This window comes from Eschrichtius robustus, chromosome 18 (genome assembly GCF_028021215.1).
Source record: "Eschrichtius robustus isolate mEscRob2 chromosome 18, mEscRob2.pri, whole genome shotgun sequence".
Classification (NCBI taxonomy): Eukaryota; Metazoa; Chordata; class Mammalia; order Artiodactyla; family Eschrichtiidae; genus Eschrichtius; species Eschrichtius robustus.
This window is the reverse complement of record NC_090841.1, coordinates 16,140,856-16,164,549: the sequence shown is the minus strand read 5'-3', so window position 1 is coordinate 16,164,549 and position 23,694 is coordinate 16,140,856. Positions and strand designations below refer to the sequence as shown.

The window sequence follows — 23,694 nt, the reverse complement described above, 5'->3', positions numbered from 1 at the left end:
CTCTTTCATTAGTTTTAGGGGTTAGCCTAGATTTACTTGGATTTTTCTTTTCTTTTTTTTTTTTAAAGAATAGCTATTAAATCTTTTTTTTTTTTTTAATTTTTATTTATTTATTTATTTATGGCTGTGTTAGGTCTTCGTTTCTGTGCGAGGGCTTTCTCTAGTTGTGGCAAGCGGGGGCCACTCTTCATCGCGGTGCGCGGGCCTCTCACTATCGTGGCCTCTCTTGTTGCGGAGCACAGGCTCCAGATGCGCAGGCTCAGTAATTGTGGCTCACGGGCCCAGCTGCTCCGCGGCATGTGGGATCTTCCCAGACCAGGGCTCGAACCCGTGTCCCCTGCATTGGCAGGCAGATTCTCAACCACTGCACCACCAGGGAAGCCCTACTTGGATTTTTCTAGTCTGCAAATAATGAGAGTTTGTTTCTTCTGTTTTTATCCCTATACATTTTGTTTCTTTTTCTTATCTTACAATACTGGCTAAGCCATGTAGTAAATAGAAGCAGTGAATAGTGGACATTTTGTTTAGTTCCTGGCTTTAAGAGGAATGTTATCATCATTTCATCATTAATATGATATACCTGGTAGGTATTTTGGTAGATTCCTTTCATCATAGTTAAAAACTTAAAACCTTTGTCCAATAGCAAAAGTTTAGTGAATGAATATACGTTTATGTTTTAAGTTAAAATACTGAAGACAAGTGTAAATCATTTTAATGATTCCTTGCATACCTGACTTGACTGGATGAGAGGGCATCTACTTTGTCTGTGGTTGTGCTTATCCATAGCCACTGGGACATGAATCTGCAAGTTTGTTTTCAAATGGGAATATATAAGGGCTGTAAAGACTCAGAGATGTCCTCCAGAATTGAAATGTTAACCATCCATGCTAGAGAGCTAGAGAGCTAGATTGTTAATGGTCAGTAGCCTCCTTTAGCAAGAAGCTTTTACTTACCAGAGCACAGGGCGGTACAAAGTCCTCTTTGGAAGTACTTGGCTTAGAATATTGTTTTTCAAACTATGGGTTGCAAAATAAATTTAGTGGTTCATTTTTTCAAAAGGATAGAATAGAAAATAGAGTGCATCTTAAGGTAAAAGGATAAGTTTGGAATTACATAAAATAAGTTCAGCATATACTGGCTAAGACAAAAGTTACAGATCACTGTAGAAAGAATAGATGCAATGTACTTTTTAACTCACATTTTGTATGGCAGGACAAAAATATAAATTGGAAAGAAAAACATGAGACTTTGAGGATAAAATGACATGAAATCAAGGATTTGCTTTAACATGCTGGTGGGGGGGCGGCTGGGGCACGTGTACAGAGGGGGAGGGAAAGAAGGATGAGGGAAGAAAAGGAAAAAACAAGTATAACAATATGATAATTATCGAATCTGGGGAACAGGTATATGGGGGCTCATTATTCTGTTTCTACTTTAATATATGTCTTGTAACACACAAAAAACTCTAACTGAAATGGAAGGAATGATAGGTATGGCAAATGCTAGGTGGTGTTTTGGGTTCTGTCCACATTTTATCTTTTATAGTTTCTTTTATTTACATTAGTAGAAAAACAGGGTGTGTAATTAGCTCTTAATTGGTAGGCATCTCTTTAGCTTTAGAGTCCTAGAGCAGAGCTCATTGCCCCTGCCTGTTACTGCAGTCTCCAGGGGTCATGATTCAAGAACAACATACACATGCACATTCATGCACACAATTAGCACAGAACTCCAGGTAGAACCTCAGAGCAAGCAGTGTAAGGGCTTTGTCTATCTCTGAATTGAAATATTTTGAACCAGCACTTTCAGAGTGGAAGAAAATCAATCCAAAATGAACTCTAAATACTTCTGAGAGTAGTTTTATACCAAGTGCTGCCATGAGCAATGGTTCATGAACTAACTTCTTTTCTAGGAAGAACTGGAACCATGATCTGTGCCTACCTTCTTGCCAGTGAAATATTTGCAACTGCAGAGGTATGAAAGATGCTCCTACCAACGCTGTCTTAGGCTGATTGAATTTGCTAGCTCTGAAACCCCACTGGTGGGAATGTTAACATGATTCCTGAGTCATGGTACTTAATGGAGTTGTGATTGGAGAGGTGATTATTAGAAAGCCTGGTTTGGATACTTTCTCATTTAACTGGCACTAGTTAGTAACTGACCTCAGGGCCTCTTTCTTTGGGACGGGATGAGGGTGAGGTCAGTGAGACGCTCACCTTGGACACGAAATTTAAGGGAATGCCAAAAATCTCAGTAATTAAGATAAATAATATTCTAGTGCAGCATTTAAAAAATCTAAGTTAATGCCAAAAAATCCATCGTGGATACAATATGAATATTTTAAATAAAGACAAGACACAATAGAGTCCAGATTAATGTGAAATGAGTAAGTTCAAGTTGTGAAAGTGCAAAAAACCCTCAGCAATACAGAAGCTTGACTTGCCTCCCCCAGACCCAGAACTGCTCTGACATAATCCCACCAGCTCCAGGCCTTCCTCCTTTCTCACGAGAATAATAAGAAGATGGGTTAGGGAAATTTTCTAAAGGACCTTGAACATCCTTGCAAGTGCTAGGTAGGTAAAAGGCACCGTTTTCCAACTCAGAACAAAGTCTCTCCTGGACGTTATTATCTTTGCACGTCTGTGGGGCCTGTGCCCTCTGGAAATTTCTGAGAAGACAGGATGGGCTGTTGCTATGTCTAAAGCAGGGTTCCCACTCTTTTCCTGCCATGATCTTGCTGAAAAGTCACCTCTTACAGGGCATGCTCCCAGCAGCTCTGCTTCTCTCTCAGCCTGCAGCCCAGATAAGAGAAGCTGGGGGTTATGATCGGGGCCCAGCACCCTGATTCCACCGTCTTCTTTATTTCAAGTTTGAGACACACAGGTTAAGAAAATGGATGCTCTAGGACAGTGTTTTTCACAGTGTGGCTCACAGTTTATCAGTGAGTTGTGAAATCAACTTATTGGGTTGTCACTCGCATTTTTTAAATAAAATGGAATCGATTAGAATAGGAAATATCAAAAGGTAAGTATTGTTTGTGAAACTTTTGTTACAGTTCTGTGTGTGTGTGAGAGAGAGAGTGCGTGTGTATGTGTGTGTGTGTGTATCTCCCAGGTTTATGAATGTGGATTGTAGCTTTAAAAATAAAAAGTTTGAGGGACTTCTCTGGAGGTCCAGTGGTTAGGACTCCACGCTTTCACTGCCGAGGGTTGAGTCCCTGGTCAGGGAACTAAGATCCCATAAGCCGCGTGGCGTGGCCAAAATAAGTAAATAAATAAATACAGAGTTTGAAAGCTGTTGGTCTGGAGCCCTAGACAGAGCCAGAGGCCGGTGCTCAGGCCTGTGCTGTCTCTGACTGGCTGCATGCATCTCCATGGCAGGTCACTTGGTTTTCTTTTGGTCCTAATCCTCTCCATTTGTAAAACAGAAAGATAGGAAGAAGGACCAGATTATCTCTGAAGTCTTCCAGCTCTAAAATTGCCTATCTTTATGAATCTTTGAGTGAGAGTAGGCCTTGATGTGGCTTTGTTAATTCTGTTGTTTCGGGTATAGCCTCTGCCCAAACACCGCTGGCTTAAGGAAATCATGTGCCCTTAGAAACTTCAGAATGCCTTATACAGGAAAGGACGTGCAGATGACTCATGATTGGACTGTTCCCCTTTTTTATAGGACAGCCTTTATTATTTTGGAGAACGACGAACAGATAAATCCACCAGCAGTAAATTTCAGGGAATAGAAACTCCTTCTCAGGTAAGTGTTCTTTCTTTAAAAGGGATCACTCTGGGTAATTAGGTTAAGATTGGCATCTATTACCTGGTTTCATTTTAGACTCTCTTCCTTGGGTGATTCCTTAGGTCATCTTCTCCTTGGGTGATCTTTTCTCCTTGGGTGATCTTCTCCTTGGGTGCCCCGTGGCAGGCCTTGACCCCTTCCAAAGGCCAGGAGCCCTGCCTCAGGTGTTGCTTGGCTTTGCGAGCACTGAGTTCTCCCCAGAGCACCCTGCTTTCCATTTTAATTGGTTATTGTTTACAGAGTTCAGGAGTTGATTCCCTTCCCAAAGTAGGAAGGTCCAATTCCTAAGGTTTCAGAACCCTGAAGATTATCTTAAGTCACTAGCCTTTTATTTCCATGTAAAGAGGAACTGAGTCTTTCACAAACCCCTATTAGGGCAATTCAGCCCTAGAACATTGTGTGTGTGTGTGTGCACGCATGGGCGTGCACATGTGTAAGGGAGAGAGACAGACAGTGACAGGAAAAGACAGAGACAGAGTCGGTGGGAGGGGGGCTGCACTTCAAAAGAGAAAGGAAAGGGAACAGTAACATTTTTCAAAAACCTATTTTATACTAGACACTACTGTACTTTTACATATATTGTCTCATTTAATACTCAGACAACCCATGTGACCCATATGTTATTATCTTATATTTTTTTCCTTTTAAAACGTTTTATCATGGACTTTTTCATAAAAAGTCAAGACAGTCATACAGTAAATCCCCTTATATTCATCACACTGCTTCAGCAATCATTTTGTCACGTGGCCAACCATTCATTCCCTCCCCACTCTACACACACACACACACACACGCTTGACTTTCACACTAATCTTGGATTATTTTGAAGGAAATCCCAGACATCAGATCATCTTATCCCCTAAGCATTTTAGTATGACATCTAACATAAAGACTCTTAAAAAAAACCAAAAACCTTAAAACCATTGACATATCTAACAATATTATACCTTAATAGTATCAAATGTCTAGTCCTCGTTTAAATTTCCATAATTATCTTAAAATCTTTTTAAAACTTTGAATCGGGATCCAAACAAGGGCACACATTTCATTTGGTTGCTATGTCTCCTTAAGTCTCTTTTAGTTTATAGGTTTCCCACCTCTCTTTTTTTTCCTTGTAAATTGTTTATTGCAGAAACCAGGACGTTTATCCTATAGAGTTTACAACATTCTGGACTTTGTTGAATCCTGCTAAGGGTTTTGCATTCATTATCTAGTATAATATTCTCAATAACTCAATGAGTGGGCACCATTATGATTCCCATTTTATAGACTGGGAAATCGAGGTTCAGGGAAACTAACTTTTTGAAGTACGAACTCAAATCCAGATCTTTCAGACTCCAAAGCCTATTATTTCCCATCCTGTGTACAGCTTCTCATCTGGATTGCCTTTTCTATATGGCCCCTGAAACCCAAGTGAGAGATGGTTGGGAATTCTTAAGTAAATGCGGATGTGGCCATGAAGGAGACTTTTCTTTGAGTGAAGTGATGAAAACTGATACCCTTGGCCTAGTTAGCAGAACACTGTAACTGCTGGCTCTAGACATTTCATTTGGGATCAAAGAGCTCACCCTTATCCATTCATACTTTTCTGCCAAACTCAAGCAACACAAGAAAAAAAAAAAAAGATAGCCATAGGCTATAAGTAATACATCAACTTATTGAAGCCCAGCTCGAATCATGCCATTTCACGCTCAAAATCCATAATGGCTTCTGACTGCCAATGGCAACAAATATGTTTTAACCTGGCACTCCCAATCTAGATTTGATTTTTCCAACCGCTTCTTCCACTATGTGCATTCACACGCTCTAACGCGTTTGGATTGTTTGCCGTTTCCCAGCCTGCTTATACTTTACACCCACGTGCTCACGAGGGCCCCTTGTCCTGGAGTCCCTTTGCCCTCCCAGCCTGAAGTAGTCTCCTGGTTTTTCAGGAGTTCTTATAGCCCTTTGTGTTCCTTTTAGGGACTAAGTTGCTTTACATTATTTTCCAGCTATTCGAAGTTGTGTCTTCTCTACCCTTTTTGCAGGCCCATGTCTTGCCCATCTTTCCACCCTGGCAGCCCGAAGTGCCTCATATAGTATCTCCTTTGTCTGTAGTGAGTGCTTACTAAATATATGTTGGTTTTATTAACTTCTGCTACATGCGCCTGTTGTTTTGGGCTGTAGGGGAAAGAAGAGTGAGAGCAAAACCAGCTACAGGGCCATGGTAGGTTACAAGCCTTCAGTGGAAGGTCAAGGATCTGGTGGCAGGAGCCAAGGGGATGGTAGATGTAGCTCCTTCAGGCACATCTTCCCTTCCTCATTTCCTCTGCAGTCACGTGCAGTGTCTCTAACTTACTCCAGAACTGGCACACCCTAGGCTGCAGCTGAGTCTCTTCTGATTCACTGGGCTAGCAGTGCAGGGACCCGGCCTCAGGCTTGAGGGCTGTGTTGGCAAGGCCCCAGGACAGAGTTCCCTGTGTGCGGCAGTAATTCTCAGACACCATCCCCTCCTGACCCTGCAGTGTGGCCATTCAATGCACTGCATACATTTCATCCACCCCGGAGTGAAGAGCTTGACTGGTCCTTTCCAATGCAGAGGATGGTGGTTAATTTTATTAACACTTCCCAACGGGTGGGGAAGAGTCTATGAACTTTTCAGTCTGGTTGATTCTGTACCAGAACTGTTCCTAACTTCTAGAAGAAAGGAGAGCCCTTGTGAACGGCTTGCCACAGGAGATGGGACTAGGCTAAGAGAATCCCCAGGCTTCCTTGCAGAAATGGCGCTGGGGACATGGGAAGTGGAGAGATGCTCACTGGCTGGGACTGGAGAAGGATGTGAATGTGCTGCTGGCCCATGGAGCTCTCCCCCTGAGCTTTTACCTCTTCCCTGCTCTCATGCCAAGGAGGCTGCTCCTCCCCAAAGCACAGACCTTCCTTTAACTCAGACACAATGAAGCTTCTACCCCAGACCCGCCTCTCCCACATTTGCAGTTGATGGCATCTTGCTGTGATGTTGTCCTAGCTGTCCTGTTGGCTCTGGTCTCAGTCCCAGCAGCCCCTAAGCAACACCTGGCTCCTTTCCTGTTCCTTCCCTGTTGCTCTTCATTCAGTATTTTTTTCTAAGGTAGATATTTAGTCATGAGGCAACAAATGCCTAGTTACATAATGGCACCCGATCAATGTTTCCTTCATCTATTATTTTCCTTAAAAAAATCAGGACTTTTTTACCTCCACTTAAATCGAGACTTCTGTTGTTTTGCAGAACAGATTTGTTGGATATTTTGCAATGGTGAAAAATACCTACAACTTGACTCTTCCTCCAATGAAAAAACTCACGATTAAAAATATCGTTATTTATTCAATTCATGGTAAGTGCTTTATGTATAATTGGAGAATTGGCGGGAGGGCCAATGTTCTTACTATTCGGGAGGGTTTTCTCATGGTTATATACAGAGACAGTCCCAACGTATAGCTGTCTTTTTGTGTAGCCTCAGGTATAAACCCCTCCCCCTGGAATTGCCCATCAGTCCAGCGCTGCTGTGGCCACATTACCACTGCTTAGGTGTCCTGTCCTTTCCTTTCCCATCACCAATTTGGGGGGCTCCATCTCCCCTTCCCTTTCTCCTGTTCTCATTGCTGCTCTGGCCTCAGCCCAGGGTGTCCTTTTCAGAGTAGAACCTCTGAGATTAAAGGGAGGAAGGTCCCATGAGACCTGGAGACCACTTCTTTCTCACGCCCATCTCTGGTTCAGCGTTTGTCTTGGGAGATGCATCCCTGTATCATTTTCTCTCCTACTCCTCTCAGAAACCTTTTTCTTTTGTCTTATCCCCTGGTCTCTCCCTTTCCCCGCCCTCCTCCCCCATAGCCCCCTCTCCCCCAGCAACTCCCATCAGGATGTCTTAAATACCCGAACAGCAAATGAATTTTGTTGCCACAAATTCTTTTTGCAAGTGACTGCTGAGAACTGCTTTGGGCCAGGCCCCCTGCTCGTGTTTCTTTGCCCTTCAGGAGCCCCTGAGCGTAAGCAGAGGAGAGGAAGGTACACAGATGACGAGCTGACCACAGTGTTGGACAGCTTCCTAGGGGAACAGCACTTAGGTCTTCCCTGCCTGAACCTACGGGAACACAAAAAAGGGTTGGGAGAAACCTGGCCTCTGGGAGGGCTCTCTCAGCCCCCTAGCTGTTACCAGTTCTTACCAAGAGTAAAAATCCTTATAAACTTCAAAAGAGCTGACGATGCCTGCTTCAGGAGTGTAAGGAGAGAGAGGGGACCTGCCATCGCCCCGAGAGGCAGAGATATTGGTCAGATCGTCCACCTCTGGGACTTGAAAGAAAAGGAAGGAGGGGAGAGGAATGGGCCTCAAGGCCATGTCTTTATTTCTCTGTCACCCGCCTAGCTTCCCTGTACAGCTCACCCTCAGGGAGGTGGAAACAGGGACCCCTCAGTGTGGAGGGGATGGGGCCTCACTCACTGCCAGAGGTGCAGCAGGAGGTGATGCTTCTGACCCCCTAAAGCAACAGCCAGCTTGTGCAGCACGAGGCGGCGCTGAGTGCCGGGCCTCTCCCGGGCCCGGCTGTGGGGCGAGGGCGCTGGTGTCCACCCAGGCAGCCCATTGTTTTTAGCCCTCTGGGGAGTCACACAAAATAAGATCTAGACGTGTATTTTTTAACGCTTCGTCCAATTATTCAGAAATAAGAGAACCCTTTAGAATATATGTAAACACTGCAGAGTCAAAAAAAAATTACAATTGTTAGTTAAAATATAAAATGCTTTTTCCAAATTATTTACATATTTCTCCCTTCTTCTCCACACGCCCGCATGGCCGCCACTTCTTGGCAGGGGTGAGGAATTGTGAAAGTTACCACGAGCAGATTGCATGGGTTTCTGGCTTCTGGAAACGAACTTCAGCCCAGCAGCATGGTTTCTGCGGGAGATTTTGGTCTAGATTTCCAAACAAGCGTTGTGCAGGCAGACCCTGGAAACACAGCCCGTCCCAGCAGGAGGCTGCCTGTGTGTATAAAGGAGCGACTGTTTGTGCGGAGGCTTCGTGGGCTGCAGAGCTCTCTATGAGGTCCATTCTCACTGTGATGTGCGTGTGTCACGTATGAGGGACGGGGCTGGAGTGGAGCGTCGCTCAGAACACCACCTGCCTTCAGACGGCCCCGGGGCAGAGCCAGGCTTGTCCGTCAGCTGGTGGGTGGGAAATGACAGCAGTGCCTTGCTCCCCATCCTTTCCTGCAGGAAGTGCGGTGTGAGAGGCAACCCAGGTGGCTGTCAGAGCAGTGTCTTTCTCTAGGAAATTGAAACTCAGCTCTAAAACCAAGTTGGTGGCGTGAGAGCCTGTTTCGTACCTGAGTGTATCCTCTCCCTCAGGGTCCTCTTGGTTAACAGTGGGAATCCAGGCATCCCTCGTTTTATTGCTCTTGGCTTTATTGCGCTTCACAGATGTTGCACTTGTTCAAAAAATTAAAGGTTTGTGACAATTCTGAGTTGTCAGATGATGGTGAGCAATTTTTTTTTTTTCAGCAATGTGGCAATCAAGTTTTTTTATTTAATGGTTTGTGTTAGAATTTTATGTATCTATTTATTGGCTGCATTGGGTTTTCGTTGCTGCTCGCAGGCTTTCTCTAGTTGCTACTCTTTGTTGCGGTGCGCGGGCTTCTCATTGCAGTGGCTTCTCTTGTTGCGGAGCACGGGCTCTAGGTGCGCAGGCTCAGTAGTTGTGGCACGTGGGCTCAGTAGTTGTGGCTCGCGGGCTCTAGGTGCGCAGGCTCAGTAGTTGCGGCGCATGGGCTTAGTTGCTCCGTGGCATGTGGGCTCTTCCTGGGCCAGGGGTCGAACTCGTGTCCCCTGCACTGGCAGGTGGATTCTTAACCACTGCACCACCAGGGAAGTCCCAATCAAGTATTTTTTAATGAAGGTATGTACATTGTTTTTTTTAGACATAATGCTATTGCACACTAAATAGACTACAGTATAGTGTAAACATAACTTTTTATATGCACTGGGAAACCAAAAAAGTTCGTGTGACTCACTTTATTGCGATATTCGCTGTATTGCAGTGGCATGGAACTGAACCCACAGTATCTCCGAGGTAACCCTATAACAGTATCTATACAAACCTCTGTATTAAACTATTCCAAACAGGCAAATAGGCATTTAGTCTGAGGGAGTTTTGATGCATTTCTCTAACATGAACGATGAAAACAGGAATAGTTTCTCAAACTTCTAAGCTTAAAAATGGTCTTAATAAGTTCTAGCATTTCATATATTGTCCCAGTCTGATATCATATCCTAAGACTGTGACTTCTCTCTTCATATTTTGAATTTTACTTAACCTCTGTGGAGATATTGTTTAGTTAAAACTGTAAAGTGCAGATGTAGAGAACAGAGGAACTAACACAAATTTATAAGTACTGCAGGTGAAAACTGGTGGAGAGTTTTATGGGTTTGATTTCCTCGTCTCAGGCTAACATAAAACAGAGGATTTTAAAAGTCTAATTTGAGATCCCTCATAAAGGCTTCCAGACAGAAAGTTGTGCCCTTTGCAGCTGTTCTTACGGTGTGGGCCTCGGCTGGCAGAACCAACTTACGAAGGCCTGCCTGGTACGCTAAAATTCTTGCTGCACCCGCGTAAATAAGCAGGCCAAACCCAATGACAGCAGCCTTCTTTTGGAATAAGAATTATCCCCTTTGAGGGAGATCAAGGTGGTGGAGTAGGAGAACGCTGAGCTTACCTCCCCCCACGAACACATCAAAAATACAACTACTTGTGGAGCTACCTGGAGGCTGGCGGAAAGGCCCCTCTAAGGCCGAGGCTGTAAAGAAAAATCCACATGGAGGCTGGTAGGAAGGGAGGAGAAGTGATCTGGTCGAGACCTGCACCCTTGGTGGGGGACAGAGACGTGGAGGGGGGTGTCGCGGGCTTGGGGAGCCTCCCTGGGGAGCAAGGGGCTTGAGCCACACATTTGGCACTCCAGCCCTGGGGTCTGACACCAGAAGGATGAGTCCCCTTAGCTGCGTTGAAAGCCAGTGGGGCTCATGGGAGGCTGTGAAACACTGAGACCTCACTCAGCGGTTGCTTATACCCCCGTCCTGGCAGACGCAGCAGCCTGAGAACTCTGACCAGGGGGAAAGCAGCCTTGGCCGGTGCTCGGTCACTGCCCACATGTAGGAGGAGTGAAACTACGCCAGGGCAGGGGCTGACATTGCCAGCAGGAAAGAAAGCAGCTCGGTAGTGAGGCACCAACCCCTCCGGCCCTGACCCAGCCTCTAACCAAGGGTGCGCAGCGGGGAAAATGTAAAACCAGCACAGAAGTGCAGCCCCAAACCCTTGAGCCCCTGCTGCATCCCAAACCCAGGTGGAGACTGCCGTCTCTCTCACACACAGGGTCGCACCTGGCTCCGGCTCTAGCCCCTCCATCTCTAGCCCCGCTTCCCACCAGGGTGGCGGCTGCCACCGCACCCCAGGGGCAGATGGGACCTGTGCTCACTTCTCCCACCAAAGCCGCTGAGCATACGCGGAGCGCATAGTCCTGCACAAGGGCACGCCTTCACGACTGGGATGGGTGACTGATCCACTTAACTTCACAGAGACAGAGAAAGGTCAACAAAATGAGAAGACAAAGGAGTATGTTTCAAATGAAAGAACAGCAAAGAAAAAAAAAAAACCCCTAAAGAACAATCTTCCTTTGAGATTATGATCACAACAGACTGTCAGGAAAAAGCGTGATAGATTCTGAAATGGGCAGTATCTTCTCTAGGCCCACCTCCAGGGTTACCTTCACCTCTCACGGTCTTTAAGCTATTTTACAACTCTAAGTTGTAGAAAACTGATAATAATGCAAATAATTTTTGTACATAAAAATGCAAATTAGCTGTCTAGCAGAATGCAACTGATTATTGACCTGTTTTGTATTTATGTGTAAATTCATTTCATCATTCCTTATCTGCCCATAAATGTGCAGTACTTTGAAACAGCTGTAGCATTTTACTGGTTCCTTAGTAATAAGTTAACATTTTTGACGTGTTAAAAAATGCATGTACAGGACAGTGCTATGGCATGCAACAATTTCTGTAAAACAGAAGGAGAATATATTTGTTCATGTGTATATACATATATAAAACCTCTGGGAGAATATATATTCATATTTGACTATACATGCATAAAGAACTAACTAGTAATAGGGGTTATCTGGGGCTGGAGAACTGAACAGGTGGGAGATAAGGAAAATGGAGACTTCACTTCATGCCTTTTATACCTTTTATTTATTTTTTTTAAAAGATTTTTTATTTTATTTATTTATTTATTTATTTATTTATTTATTTATTTATTTATTTTACGGCTGTGTTGGGTCTTCATTTCTGTGCGAGGGCTTTCTCCAGTTGCGGCAAGTGGGGGCCACTCTTCATCACGGTGCACGGGCCTCTCACTATCGTGGCCTCTCTTGTTGCGGAGCACAGGCTCCAGACGCGCAGGCTCAGTAGTTGTGGCTCACGGGCCTAGCCTCTCCGCGGCATGTGGGATCTTCCCAGACCAGGGCTCGAACCCGTGTCCCCTGCATTGGCAGGCAGACTCTCAACCACTGCGCCACCAGGGAAGCCCCCTTTTATTTTTAAATCATGCAGATATACTTAAATTATTTTTAAAAATTTTAAATTGTGTGGGAATTAATTTAAGCTCATAAAGCAATGCCCTTTTCCTGTCATGTGGTAAGTGTTTGACTTCGTTTAGCTCTACATTTCACTGACTTCTGGTTGACATCAGTAGAAGGAAGTTCTGCAGGTGGATGGGACAGAGGGAACTGAGGCAAAGAAACCATGATTCCTCATGACAAATTAATTGTGTTAGTGAGAACAAAATTAAATGAACACAAAACAAACTTAATATAACAATTAAGAATGATGGATATATGACTTTATTAGAGTATTTGTTTTAGTTCTGTACCTTTAGTTCTGTGCATATTTAAGTGAAACATGCAGGGTGGAAAGGAAAGCCGGAAAAATTAATTGGAGGCTTGAGAAACCAGCCCTTTGATGAAATGCTGAAGTAAGTGGGTCAATTAAATTGAAAAAAAAAAAGGGGGAAGAAACCATTTGTCTGTAAATATATGCTGAACATAGCAGGAATGTTTGGGTATAGCTCTCCTGTATTTTCCATAAACTGGATTTAAACTAGGGCAAGAGGAATTTAGACTATTTATTATTAAGAAACATCACAATTAGAAGTCTGAAGAAAGCAACACATCAACAAGAAAGGTTGCACGTCCCCTTCCCTAATTTTTTTTTTTTTTTCTATGAAGGTGAAGTGATGAGATTCTAAACCTTAGATGAACAATGTCTGTTTTTTTTTTTTTTCCTCCAGCCTTATAAATTCTGCCTTAGGGGACAGAACTGAACTTGAAGCCTTGTCTCTCAAAGACAAAATCCATGCAAGAGCCAAATGATTCAATATTGACACATTGTTAGCTGGGATAATTTTTTCTCTTTTTAATCCGTATTGTTAATTGGTGAGACATTTTGATCTTTGCTCTAACCAGCCTAACTTTTTAATTTCATTCAGGTGTCGGAAAAGGCAATGGAAATGATCTAAAAGTACAAATAATAATGCAGCGAAAGCCTGTCTTTTTCTGTTCTGCTTCCAAAAACTGTGGGGTAAGAGAAAGCATGGAAACTGAAAATTCTAGTGTTTGTTTTAAATCTCAGTGTCAAATCAGCATGTTGCCCTCCCCACACCATCACTCACCACAGGGAGAGGCTGTGTTGCTTTCTGGTTGCCATCCAACTTGGTGTCCCTGGGTTTGGATTTGAGTCAAGAGTTAAATTTATTTGTTCAAAATAGTTTTCAGGGGAAATAGTTTTCCAGAATATATTTTCAGTTCAGAGTGGTGCTTTGCCTTTCACTTTTCCACAAATGCCAAGCATGTTCCCAGGAATCTATCAGAGTTTTAAATTCATGTATCTGGTCACTTTTAGCCATATTCTCTTCTTCTTGGTCATTTTTATTATATGGCACTGATTCGGAAATTTTAACGTGCATGAAAATCACCTAGAGACCGGTAAAGATGCAGATTCCTAAGTTATACCCCTAAAGTGTGATTCAGGAAATCTGGAAAGGGGCCCAGGAATCTCTAGACTTCGCAATGTCTCAGGTGATTCTAACTCAGATATCCTGTGGGACTGCACTGTGAGAGACAACGCAGGGGTGTATGGATTGGGGAGGAATCTCTTTGGGACCAAATAGTCAGTTTTCTTAAATGCTGAAGAAATGGTTAACACTACAAACCTTTCCTGGAGCAACAGGAAAGCTTCCTTCATGGGTGTAAGAAATATAAACTTTTAAGATTCTTTCTCAGGCTTTGGTCTCTAGTTCTCCTATTACCTCTCCTCTTCCTTCTTTTTACTCCCCTGACCCCCAGGAGGGGGCACTCCCCCCAGGCCTCATCCCTGGCTTTCTGTTCTTATCTCCACACATACTCTATTCTTGGTTCTGCACATCCATTCCCCTACTTTAAACTATAATATCTTCTTTCATTCACTTGACACATATTTATGAGCCCCATACACGTGGTAGACGCAGGAGCTGCAATGTGGGCATTCCTTTTACCCCAGCAATTCAAGCACAGTTGTCAATCCAATTTTATCCAATGAACTTTTCATCTGCTTCTGCAAATGGCACCAGCATTCTCTTACTCAGGCTTTCAAATTTGGTATCATCTTTCTCTCTTTGCCCGTGGCCCCCTAAATCCAGTTAGTCACCAATTCCTGCTGATGATAGCACTGGAATCTCTCTTCACTCGCTCCCTTCCTGTCTGTTCCCATTGCCACTACCTGGTCCAGGACCTCATTTGCTCATGCCTAGACTTCTACAATGGTCTCCTTACCTCTTCTGTCTCCTTATACAGGGCAGTATATAGGGTCCTGCAATATGCATCCTGAAATACTGCTCTCATTGTAAAAAGCTGTAGCTAGACCAGAAGACACACTGTGTACCCACGGTCAAAGCTAGTTAATATCTCTGGCTCAATATTCTTTTTTTTTTCTGGCTGTGAGGCATGCGGGATCTTAGTTTCCCAACCAGGGATTGGACCCATGCCCCCTGCAGTGGAAGCGTGGAGTCTTAACCACTGGACTGCCAGGGAAGTCCTTTTGGCTCAATATTCTTATCTGTAAAATAAAGGTTACATCTCAAGTGTTGTGAGGATTGAATTAGATAATATATGTGAAGTTGCTTTGTGAGTTATACATCACTAAATAAATGTTAGATGTGATAATTACCAGGCCAACTTTATCACCTAGGAAATGCTCCACTATAATCTTCAACAACTTCCTTCTTATTTTCCTGGGTCTTGAATTCTCAAGATATAGCCCTATCATACCTGAGCTTATTCGCATTAGTAACACGGCCTGCTGTCTCCATGCCAGGTAGACTGGGTCCCCTGTGGCCCTTGGAACACAGCACTCTGATTTCTGCTTCCTGTTTTTGCTGGTCTTTCCCCTCCTCCAGCCCTGCCCTGTCAGTCCCCTGTCTGAACTGGATTCTCTTTACAGAGCTCCTCTTTTTTAAAAATTGAAGTATAATTGACATACAATATTATATTAGTTTCAGGTGTACAACATAGTGATTTGACGTTTATATACATTGTGAGATGATCACCGTAAGTTTAGTTACCATTTGTCACCATTTAAAGTTATTACAACGTTATTGACTATATTCCCTATTCTGTATATTACATCCCCATGACTTATTTATTTTATAACTGGAAGTTTGTGCCTCTTAATCCCCTTCACCTATTTCACCCATCCTCCTATCCCCTGCCAACCACCAGTTTGTTCTTTGTATCTATGAGTCTGCTTCTGTTTTGTTATGTTCATTTGTTTTTTAGATTCCACATGTAAGTGAAATCATGCAGTATTTGTCTTTCTTTGACTTAATTCACTTAGCATAATACCTTCTAAGTCCATCCATGTTGTCACAAATGAAAGATTTCATTCTTGTTATGGATAATATTCATATATACATACATGTGCATATATATATGTATACCTCACACTTTCTTTATTGATGGATACTTAGGTTGCTTCCATATCTTGGCTATTGTAAATAATGCTACAGTGAACATAGGCGTGCATATATCTTTTCGAATTAGTGTTGTTGTTGATTTTTTTTTTTTTTTTTTGATAAATACCCAGAAGTGGAATTGTTCAATCATGTGGTAGTTCTATTTTTAATTTTTTGAGGAACCTCCATACTGTTTTCCATAGTGGCTGCACCAATTTACATTCCCACCAACAGTGAAAGAGGGTTTCTTTTTTTCCACACCTTCACCAACGTTATTTTTTGTCCTTTTGATAATAGTCATTCCGACCAGTATGAGGTGATGTTCTGGTTTTGAATTGCATTTCCCTGATGATTAGTAATGTTGAGCATTTTTTCATGTGCCTGTTGGCCGTCTGTATGTCTTCTTTAGAAAAATGTCTGTTCTAGGTCCTCTGCCCATTTTTCAATTGGATTCTTTTTTTGATGTTTCTTTTTTAAGTTGTATGAGTTATTTTTATATTCTGGATATTAACCTCTATTGGATACATAATTTACAAGTATCTTCTCCCATTCAATAGATTATCTTTCCATTTTATTGCAGGATTCCTTCACTGTGCAAAAGCATTTTAGTTTGATGTAGTCCCACTTGTTTATTTTTGCTTTTGTTGTCCTTGCCTGAGGAGACGGATCCATAAAGGTATCATTAAGATCAAAGTCAAAGAGCTGACTGCCTATGCTTTCTTCTAGAAGTTTTATGGTTTCAGATCTTACATTCAAATTTTTAATCCATTTTAACTTTATTGTCATATATGGTATAAGGTAGATGTCCAGATTCATTCTTTTGCATGTAACTGTCCAGTTTTTCCAACATTGCTTATTGAAGAGACTGTCTTTTCCACTTTGTATATTCTTGTTTTCTCTGTTGTAGATTAATTGACCATAAGTGTGTGGATTTATTTCTGGCCTCTCTATTCTGTTCCATTGATCTATGTATCTGTTTTTGTTCCAGTAACATACTGTTTTGAATACTATAACTCTGTGATATAGTTTGAAGTCAGAAAAACTGATACCTCCAGTTTTGTTCTTTTAAAGATTACTTTGGCTATTTGGGGTCTTTTGTGGTTCCACACAAATTTTAGGATGCTAGTTCTGTGAAAAATGCTATTGGTATTTTGATAGGGATTACATTGAATTTGTATATTGCTTTGGGTAGTAGCATGGACATTTTAACAATATGAATTCTTCCAATCCCTGAGCACAGTATACCTTTCCATTTAATTGTGTCACATTTACCTCTTTCATCAATGTCTTATAGTTTTCAGAGTGCAGGTCTTTCACTTCCTTGGTTAAACTTATTCCTAAGTATTTTATTCTTTTTGATGCAATTTTAAATGGGAGTTTCTTAATTTATCTTTCTGATAGTTCATTATTAGTGTATTGAAATGCAACAGATTTCTATACATTAATTTTGTATCCTGCAACTTCACTGAATTCATTTATTTGAATAGTTTTTTGGTGGAGTCTTTAGCATTTCCTATATATAGTACCATGTCATCAGCAAATAGTGACAGTTTTACTTCTTCCTTTCCAATTTAGATGTGTTTTATTTCTTTTTACTGTCTAATTGCTGGGGCTAGGACTTCTAATACTTGGTTGAATAAAAGCAGCAAGAGTAGGCATCCTTGTCTTGTTCCTGATCTTAAGGAAAAGCTTTCAACTTTTCAACACTGAGTATGATATTAGCTGTGGGTTTATTACATATGGTCTTTTTATCTTGTTGAGGTACGTTCCCTCTATACCCACTTTGCTGGGAGGTTTTTTTTTTTATTATAAATGGGTGTTAAATTTTGTCAAATGCTTTTTCTGCATCTATGGAGATGATCATGATTTTTATCCTTTGTTAACATGGTGTATCACATTAATTTCATTTGCAGATGTTGAACCATCTTTGCATCCCCCAAATAAATCCCATTTGGTCTGGTGTGTGATTTTTTTAATGTATTGTTGAATTTGGTTTGTTAATGTTTCACTGAAGATTTTTGCATCTATGTTCATCCAGGATATTGGCCTGTAATTTTCTTTTTTTGCAGTGTCTTTGTCTGGTTTTGGTATCAAGGTAATGCTGGCCTCATGGAATGAGTTTGGAATGTTTTGATGAAGGATAGGTATTTACTTTTCTTTAAATGTTTGTTAGAATTCACCTGTGAACCTGTCTGGTCCTGGACTTTTGTTTATTGGGAGTTTTTTGATTACTGATTCAATATCATTATTAGAAATCTACCTATTTGGATTTTCTATTTCTTCCTGATTGTTTTGGAAGACTGTGTGTTTCTAGGAGTTTATCTGTTTCTCCTAAGTTTTCCAATCTGTTGCTGTAGTTTCATATGATCCTTTGTATTTCTATGGTATCAGTTGTAACTTCTCTTTCATTTCTGATTTTATTCATTTGGGCCCTCTCTCTTTTTTTTCTTGATGAGTCTGGATAAATGTTTGTCAGTTTTGTTTATCTTTTCAAAGAACCAGTTCTTAGTTTAATTGATCTTTTCTATGTTTAAAAAATCTCTATTTCTGTTCTGATCTTCACGATTTTTTCCATTCTACTAACTTTGGACTTTGTTTGTTCTTTTTCTACTTCCTTTAGTGCTAAGGTTAGATTGAGATTTTACTTGTTTCTTGAGTTTGGTCTGTATTGCTATGAACTTGCTTTTTAGAACTCCTTTTGCTGTGTCCCAGAGATTTTGGAATGATGTGTTTCCATTTTTATTTGTCTTAAGGTATTTTAAAAATTTTCTCTTTGATTTCTTCAGTGACCCATTGGATTGTTTAGTAGCATGTTGTTTAGTCTCCACTTGTTTGTGTTGTTTTTTTTTTCTAGTTTTCTTCTTATAGTCAATTTCAAGTTTGGTATTGTTGTGGTCAGAAAAGATGCTTGGTATGATTTTAATCTCAACTTTATTTAGACTTGTTTTGTGGCCTAACATGTGATCTATCCTGAAGAGTGTTCCATGTACACTTAAAAAGAATGTATATTCTGCTGTTTGGGGGTAGAATGTTTTTTATATATCTATTAAGTTCATTTGGCCTAACGTGTCATTTAAAGCCAGTTTCCTTATTGATTTTCTGCCTGGATGATCTGTTCATTGCTGTAAGTGGGGTGTTAAAGTCCATACTATTATTGTATTACTGTCAGTTTCTTTTATGTGTGTTAATATTAGCTTTACCTATTTAGGTATGCCTATGTTGAGTGCATAAATATCTACAAGTGTTATATACTCTTGTTGGATTGAACCCTTTATCATTATGTAATGTTTTTTTTTTTGGTCTCTTGTTACAGCCTTTGTTTTTTCTTTTTTTAATACATTTATTTATTTATTTTTGGCTGCATTGGGTCTTCGTTACTGTGCACGGGGTTTTCTCTAGTTGCAGCGAGTGGGAGCTACTCTTCGTTGCAGTGTGTGTGGGCTTCTCATTGTGGTGGCTTCTCTTGTTGTGGAGCACAGGCTCTAGGCACGTGGCTTCAGTAGCTGTGGCACGTGGGATCAGTAGTTGTGGCTTGTGGGCTCAGTAGTTGTGGCTTGTGGGCTCTAGAGCGCAAGCTCAGTAGTTGTGGCGCATGGGCTTAGCTGCTCCACGACATGTGGGATCTTCCCGGACCAGGGCTCGAACCTGTGTCCCCTGCATTGGCAGGCAGATTCTTAACCACTGTGCCACCAGGGAACTCCCACAGCCTTTGTTTTTAAAAATTGGTTTTATTTTGGGGGATTGTTAAAATTGAATTATAGTTGATGGACAATATTATATAAGTTACAGATGTACAACATAGTGATTCACAATTTTTAAAGGTTATACTACATTCACAGTTATTATAAAATATTGGCTATATTCCCCGTGTTATACAATATATCCTTGTAGCTTATTTATTTTATACATAATTTGTACCTCTTAGTCCCCTACCGCTATCTTGCCCCTCCCCCCTTCCATCTCCCCACTGGGAACCACTAGTTTGTTTTATATCTGTGAGTCTGTTTCTTTTGTTATATCCCCTAGTTTGTTTTATTTTTTATATTCCACATATAAAGGATACCATACAGTATTTGTCTTACTCTGACTTATTTCACTTAGCATAATACCCTCAAAGTCCATCCATGTTGTTGCAAATAGCAAATTGTTTTTTTTTATGGCTTAGTATTCCACTGTGATATATGTGTGTGTGTGTGTGTATATATATATATATATGTTTATGTATCACACAGTGGAATGCTACTCATATGCCACATCTTCTTTATCCATTCATCTGTTGATGGACATTTAGGTTGCTTCCATATCTTGGCAATTGTAAATAATGCTGCTGTAAACATTGGAGTGCATGTATCTTTTTGAATTAGTGGGTTTTTTTTCTGTATACATACCCAGGAGTGGATTGCTTGGTCACATGATAGTTCTATTTTTTGGTTTTTTGAGAAGCCTCCATACTGTTTGCCACAGTCACTGCACCAATTTACTTTCCCACCAACAGTGTATGAAGGGTCCCTTTTCTCCACATCCTTGCCAACATTGGTTGTCTTTTTTTTTTTCTTTTTAATCTTTATTGGAGTATAATTGCTTCACAATACTGTGTTTCTGTTGCACAACAAAGCGAATCAGCCATATGCATACACGTCCCCATATCCCCTCCCTCTTGAGCCTCCCTCCCACCCTCCCTATCCCACCCCTCTAGGTCATCGCAAAGTACCGAGCCGATCTCCCTGTGCTATGCTGCTCCTTCCCACCAGCCAACTATTTTACATTCAGTAGTGTATATATGTCGATGCTACTCTCACTTCGCCCCAGCTTTGCCCTCCCATCCCATGTTCTCAAGTCCATTTTCTATGTCTACCTCTTTATTCCTGCCCTGCAACTAGGTTCATCAGTACCATATATATATATATATATTTAGATTCCATATATATGTGTTAGCATACGGTATTTGTTTTTCTCTTTCTGACTTACTTCACTCTGTACGACAGACTCTAGGTCCATCCACCTCACTACAAATAACTCAATTTCATTTCTGTTTATGACTGAGTAATATTCCATTGTATATATGTGCCACATCTTCTTTATCCATTCATCTGTCAGTGGACATTTAGGTTGGTTCCATGTCCTGGCTATTGTAAATAGTGCTGCAATGAACATTGTGGTACATGTCTTTTTTTTTTTTTTTTTTGGCTGTGTTGGGTCTTTGTTGCTGCACATGGGCTTTCTCTAGTTGTGGTGAGCAGGGGCTACTCTTCGTTGTGGTGCACGGGCTCTCTTTGCAGTGGCTTCTCTTGTTGCAGAGCATGGGCTCTAGGCGCCTGGGCTTCAGGAGTTGTGGCTCGTGGGCTCTGGAGCACAGGCTCAGTAGTTGTGGCGCACGAACTTAGTTGCTCCGCGGCATGTGGGAACTTCCCGGACCAGGGCTCGAACCCATGTCCCCTGCATTGGCAGGCGGATTCTTAACCACTGCGCCACCAGGGAAGCCCCATGTCTCTTTTTGAATTATGGTTTTCTCAGGGTATATGCCCAGTAGTGGGATAGCTGGGTCATATGGTAGTTCTATTTTTAGTTTTTTAAGGAACCTCCATACTGTTTTCCATAGTGGTTGTATCAATTTACATTCCCACCAACAGAGCAGGAGGGTTCCCTTTTCACCACACCCTTTCCAGCATTTATTGTTTCTAGATTTTTTGATAATGGCCATTCTGACTGGCATGAGGTGATACCTAATTGTAGTTTTGATTTCCGTCTCTCTAATGATTAGTGATGTTGAGCATCTTTTCATATGCCTCTTGGCTATCTGTATGTCCTTCTTGTGAAATGTCTATTTAGGTCATCCACCCATTTTTTAACTGGATTGTTTGTTTTTTTGATATTGAGCTCCTTGAGCTGTTTGTATATTTTGGAGATTAATCCTTTGTCCGTTGTTTCATTTGCAAATATTTTCTCCCATTCTGAGGGTTGTCTTTTCATCTTGTTTATGGTTTCCTTTGCTGTGCAAAAGCTTTTAAGTTTAAGTCCCATTTGTTTCTTTTTGTTTTTATTTCCGTTACTCTAAGAGATGGGTCAAAAAAGATCTTGCTGTGGTTTATGTCAAAGAGTGTTTTTCCTATGTTTTCCTCTAAGAGTTTATAGTGTCTGGTCTTACCTTTAAGTCTTTAATCCATTTGGAGTTTATTTTTGTGTATGGTGTTAGGTAGTGTTCTAATTTCATTCTTTTATATGTAGCTGTCCAGTTTTCCCAGCACCACTTATTGAAGAGGCTTGTCTTCTTTTTGATGATAGCCATTCTGACAGGTTTGAGGTGATATCTCATTGTGGTTTTAATTTGCATTTATCTGATGATTAACAGTGTTAAGCATCTTTTCACGTGCCTGTTGGCCATCTGCACGTGCTCTCTGGAAAACTCTCTATTCAGGTCTTCTGCCCATTTTTTAATTGCCTTTTTTTTTTTTTTTTTAAATGTTGAGTTGTAGGAGCTGCTTATATATTTTGGATATTAACCCCTTATCAGTCATGTCATTTACAAATATTTTCCCCCATTCAGTAGGTTGTCTCTTCATTTTGTCAATGGTTTCCATTGCTATGCAAAAGCTTATACGCTTAATTAGGTCCCATTTATTTATTTTTGCTTTTGTTTCCTTTGATTTAGGAGACAGATCCAAAGAATTATTGCTATAATTTACATCAAGGAGTGTTCTGCCTATGTTTTCCTCTAGGAGTTTTATAGTATCCAGTCTTACATTTAGGTCTTTAATCCATTTTGAGTTTTTGTACATGGTGTTAGAGAATGTTCTTTTACATGTAGCTGTCCTACAGCCTTTGTTTTAAAGTCTATTTTGTATAATATAAGTATTGCTACCCCAAATTTTTGTTTCTATTTGCATGGAATATTTTTTTGTATACCTTCACTTTCAGTCTGTGTGTGTCTTTAGATCTGAAGTGAATCTCTTGTAGGCAGCATATAGATGGGTCTTGTTTTTTTTTTTTAATCCATCAGTCACCCTATGTCTTTTGATTGAAGAATTTACATTTAAAGTGATAATTGATAGGTTGTACTAAATACCATTTTGTTAATTATTTTCTGGTTGTTTTTGCAGTTCTTCTACGTTCCTTCTTCTCTTGCTCTCTTCTTTTGGAATTTGATGCCTTTCTTTAGCATTATGTTTGAATTCCTTTTTCTAATTTTTCTCAATATTAGGTTTTTGGTTTGTGGTTAATTTAAGGTTCGTGTATAGAAGCCTAGGTGTATAGCAGTCTATTTTAAGTTGATTACTTAAGTTCAAATCATTCTAAAAACACTACATTTTTACTCCCCCCACTCCACGTTTTATGTTTTTGATACATTTTACATCTTTTGATTTTGTATACCTACTAATTATTGTAGTTGTAGTTGATTTTACAACTTTTCTCTTTAAACCTTATATAACCTTTGTAAGTGGTTGATCCACTGCCTTTAGTATACGTTTGCTTTTACTAGGGAGATTTTTCCTTTTACATATTTTCTGATTTTTAGTAATGGCCTTTTCTTTTTTGCTTAAAGAAGTCCTTTTAACATTTCTTGTACGACTGGTTCAGTGGTGAACTCCTGTAGATTCTGCTTGTCAGGGAAACTTTATTGCTCCTTCAATTCTGAACGATAACCTTGCCAGATAGAGTATTCTTGTGGTTATAAGTTTTTCCCTCTCAGTACTTTGAATACATTGTGCCACTCACTTATGGCCTGTAAAGTTTCTGCTGAAAAATCAGCTGACAGTCTTACGGGGGTTCCCTTGTACATAACTAGTTGTTTTTCCATTCTTTTGCACCTAATATGCTCTTGATTCCATCTACTGTATTGTTCCTTTCAGTTATTGTATTCTTC

The 23,694-nt window shown here is 40.9% G+C and overlaps 1 protein-coding gene across 3 annotated transcripts in view; it reads left to right on the top strand.

The window, feature by feature from the left end:
• Positions 1–23,694, top strand: part of LOC137752247 (phosphatidylinositol 3,4,5-trisphosphate 3-phosphatase TPTE2-like) — a 52,499-nt gene that overhangs the window by 20,858 nt on the left and 7,947 nt on the right. For 2 of the 3 annotated variants that reach the window (XM_068527019.1, XM_068527018.1), the window contains 4 exons: positions 1,910–1,971; positions 3,667–3,747; positions 7,034–7,139; positions 13,347–13,426. In XM_068527019.1, coding sequence (XP_068383120.1) covers positions 1,910–1,971; positions 3,667–3,747; positions 7,034–7,139; positions 13,347–13,426 — 329 coding nt within the window. Of the gene's footprint in view, positions 1–1,909; positions 1,972–3,666; positions 3,748–7,033; positions 7,140–13,334; positions 13,427–23,694 lie in introns of all 3 variants that reach the window. The other variant, XM_068527020.1, reaches the window with a different exon arrangement.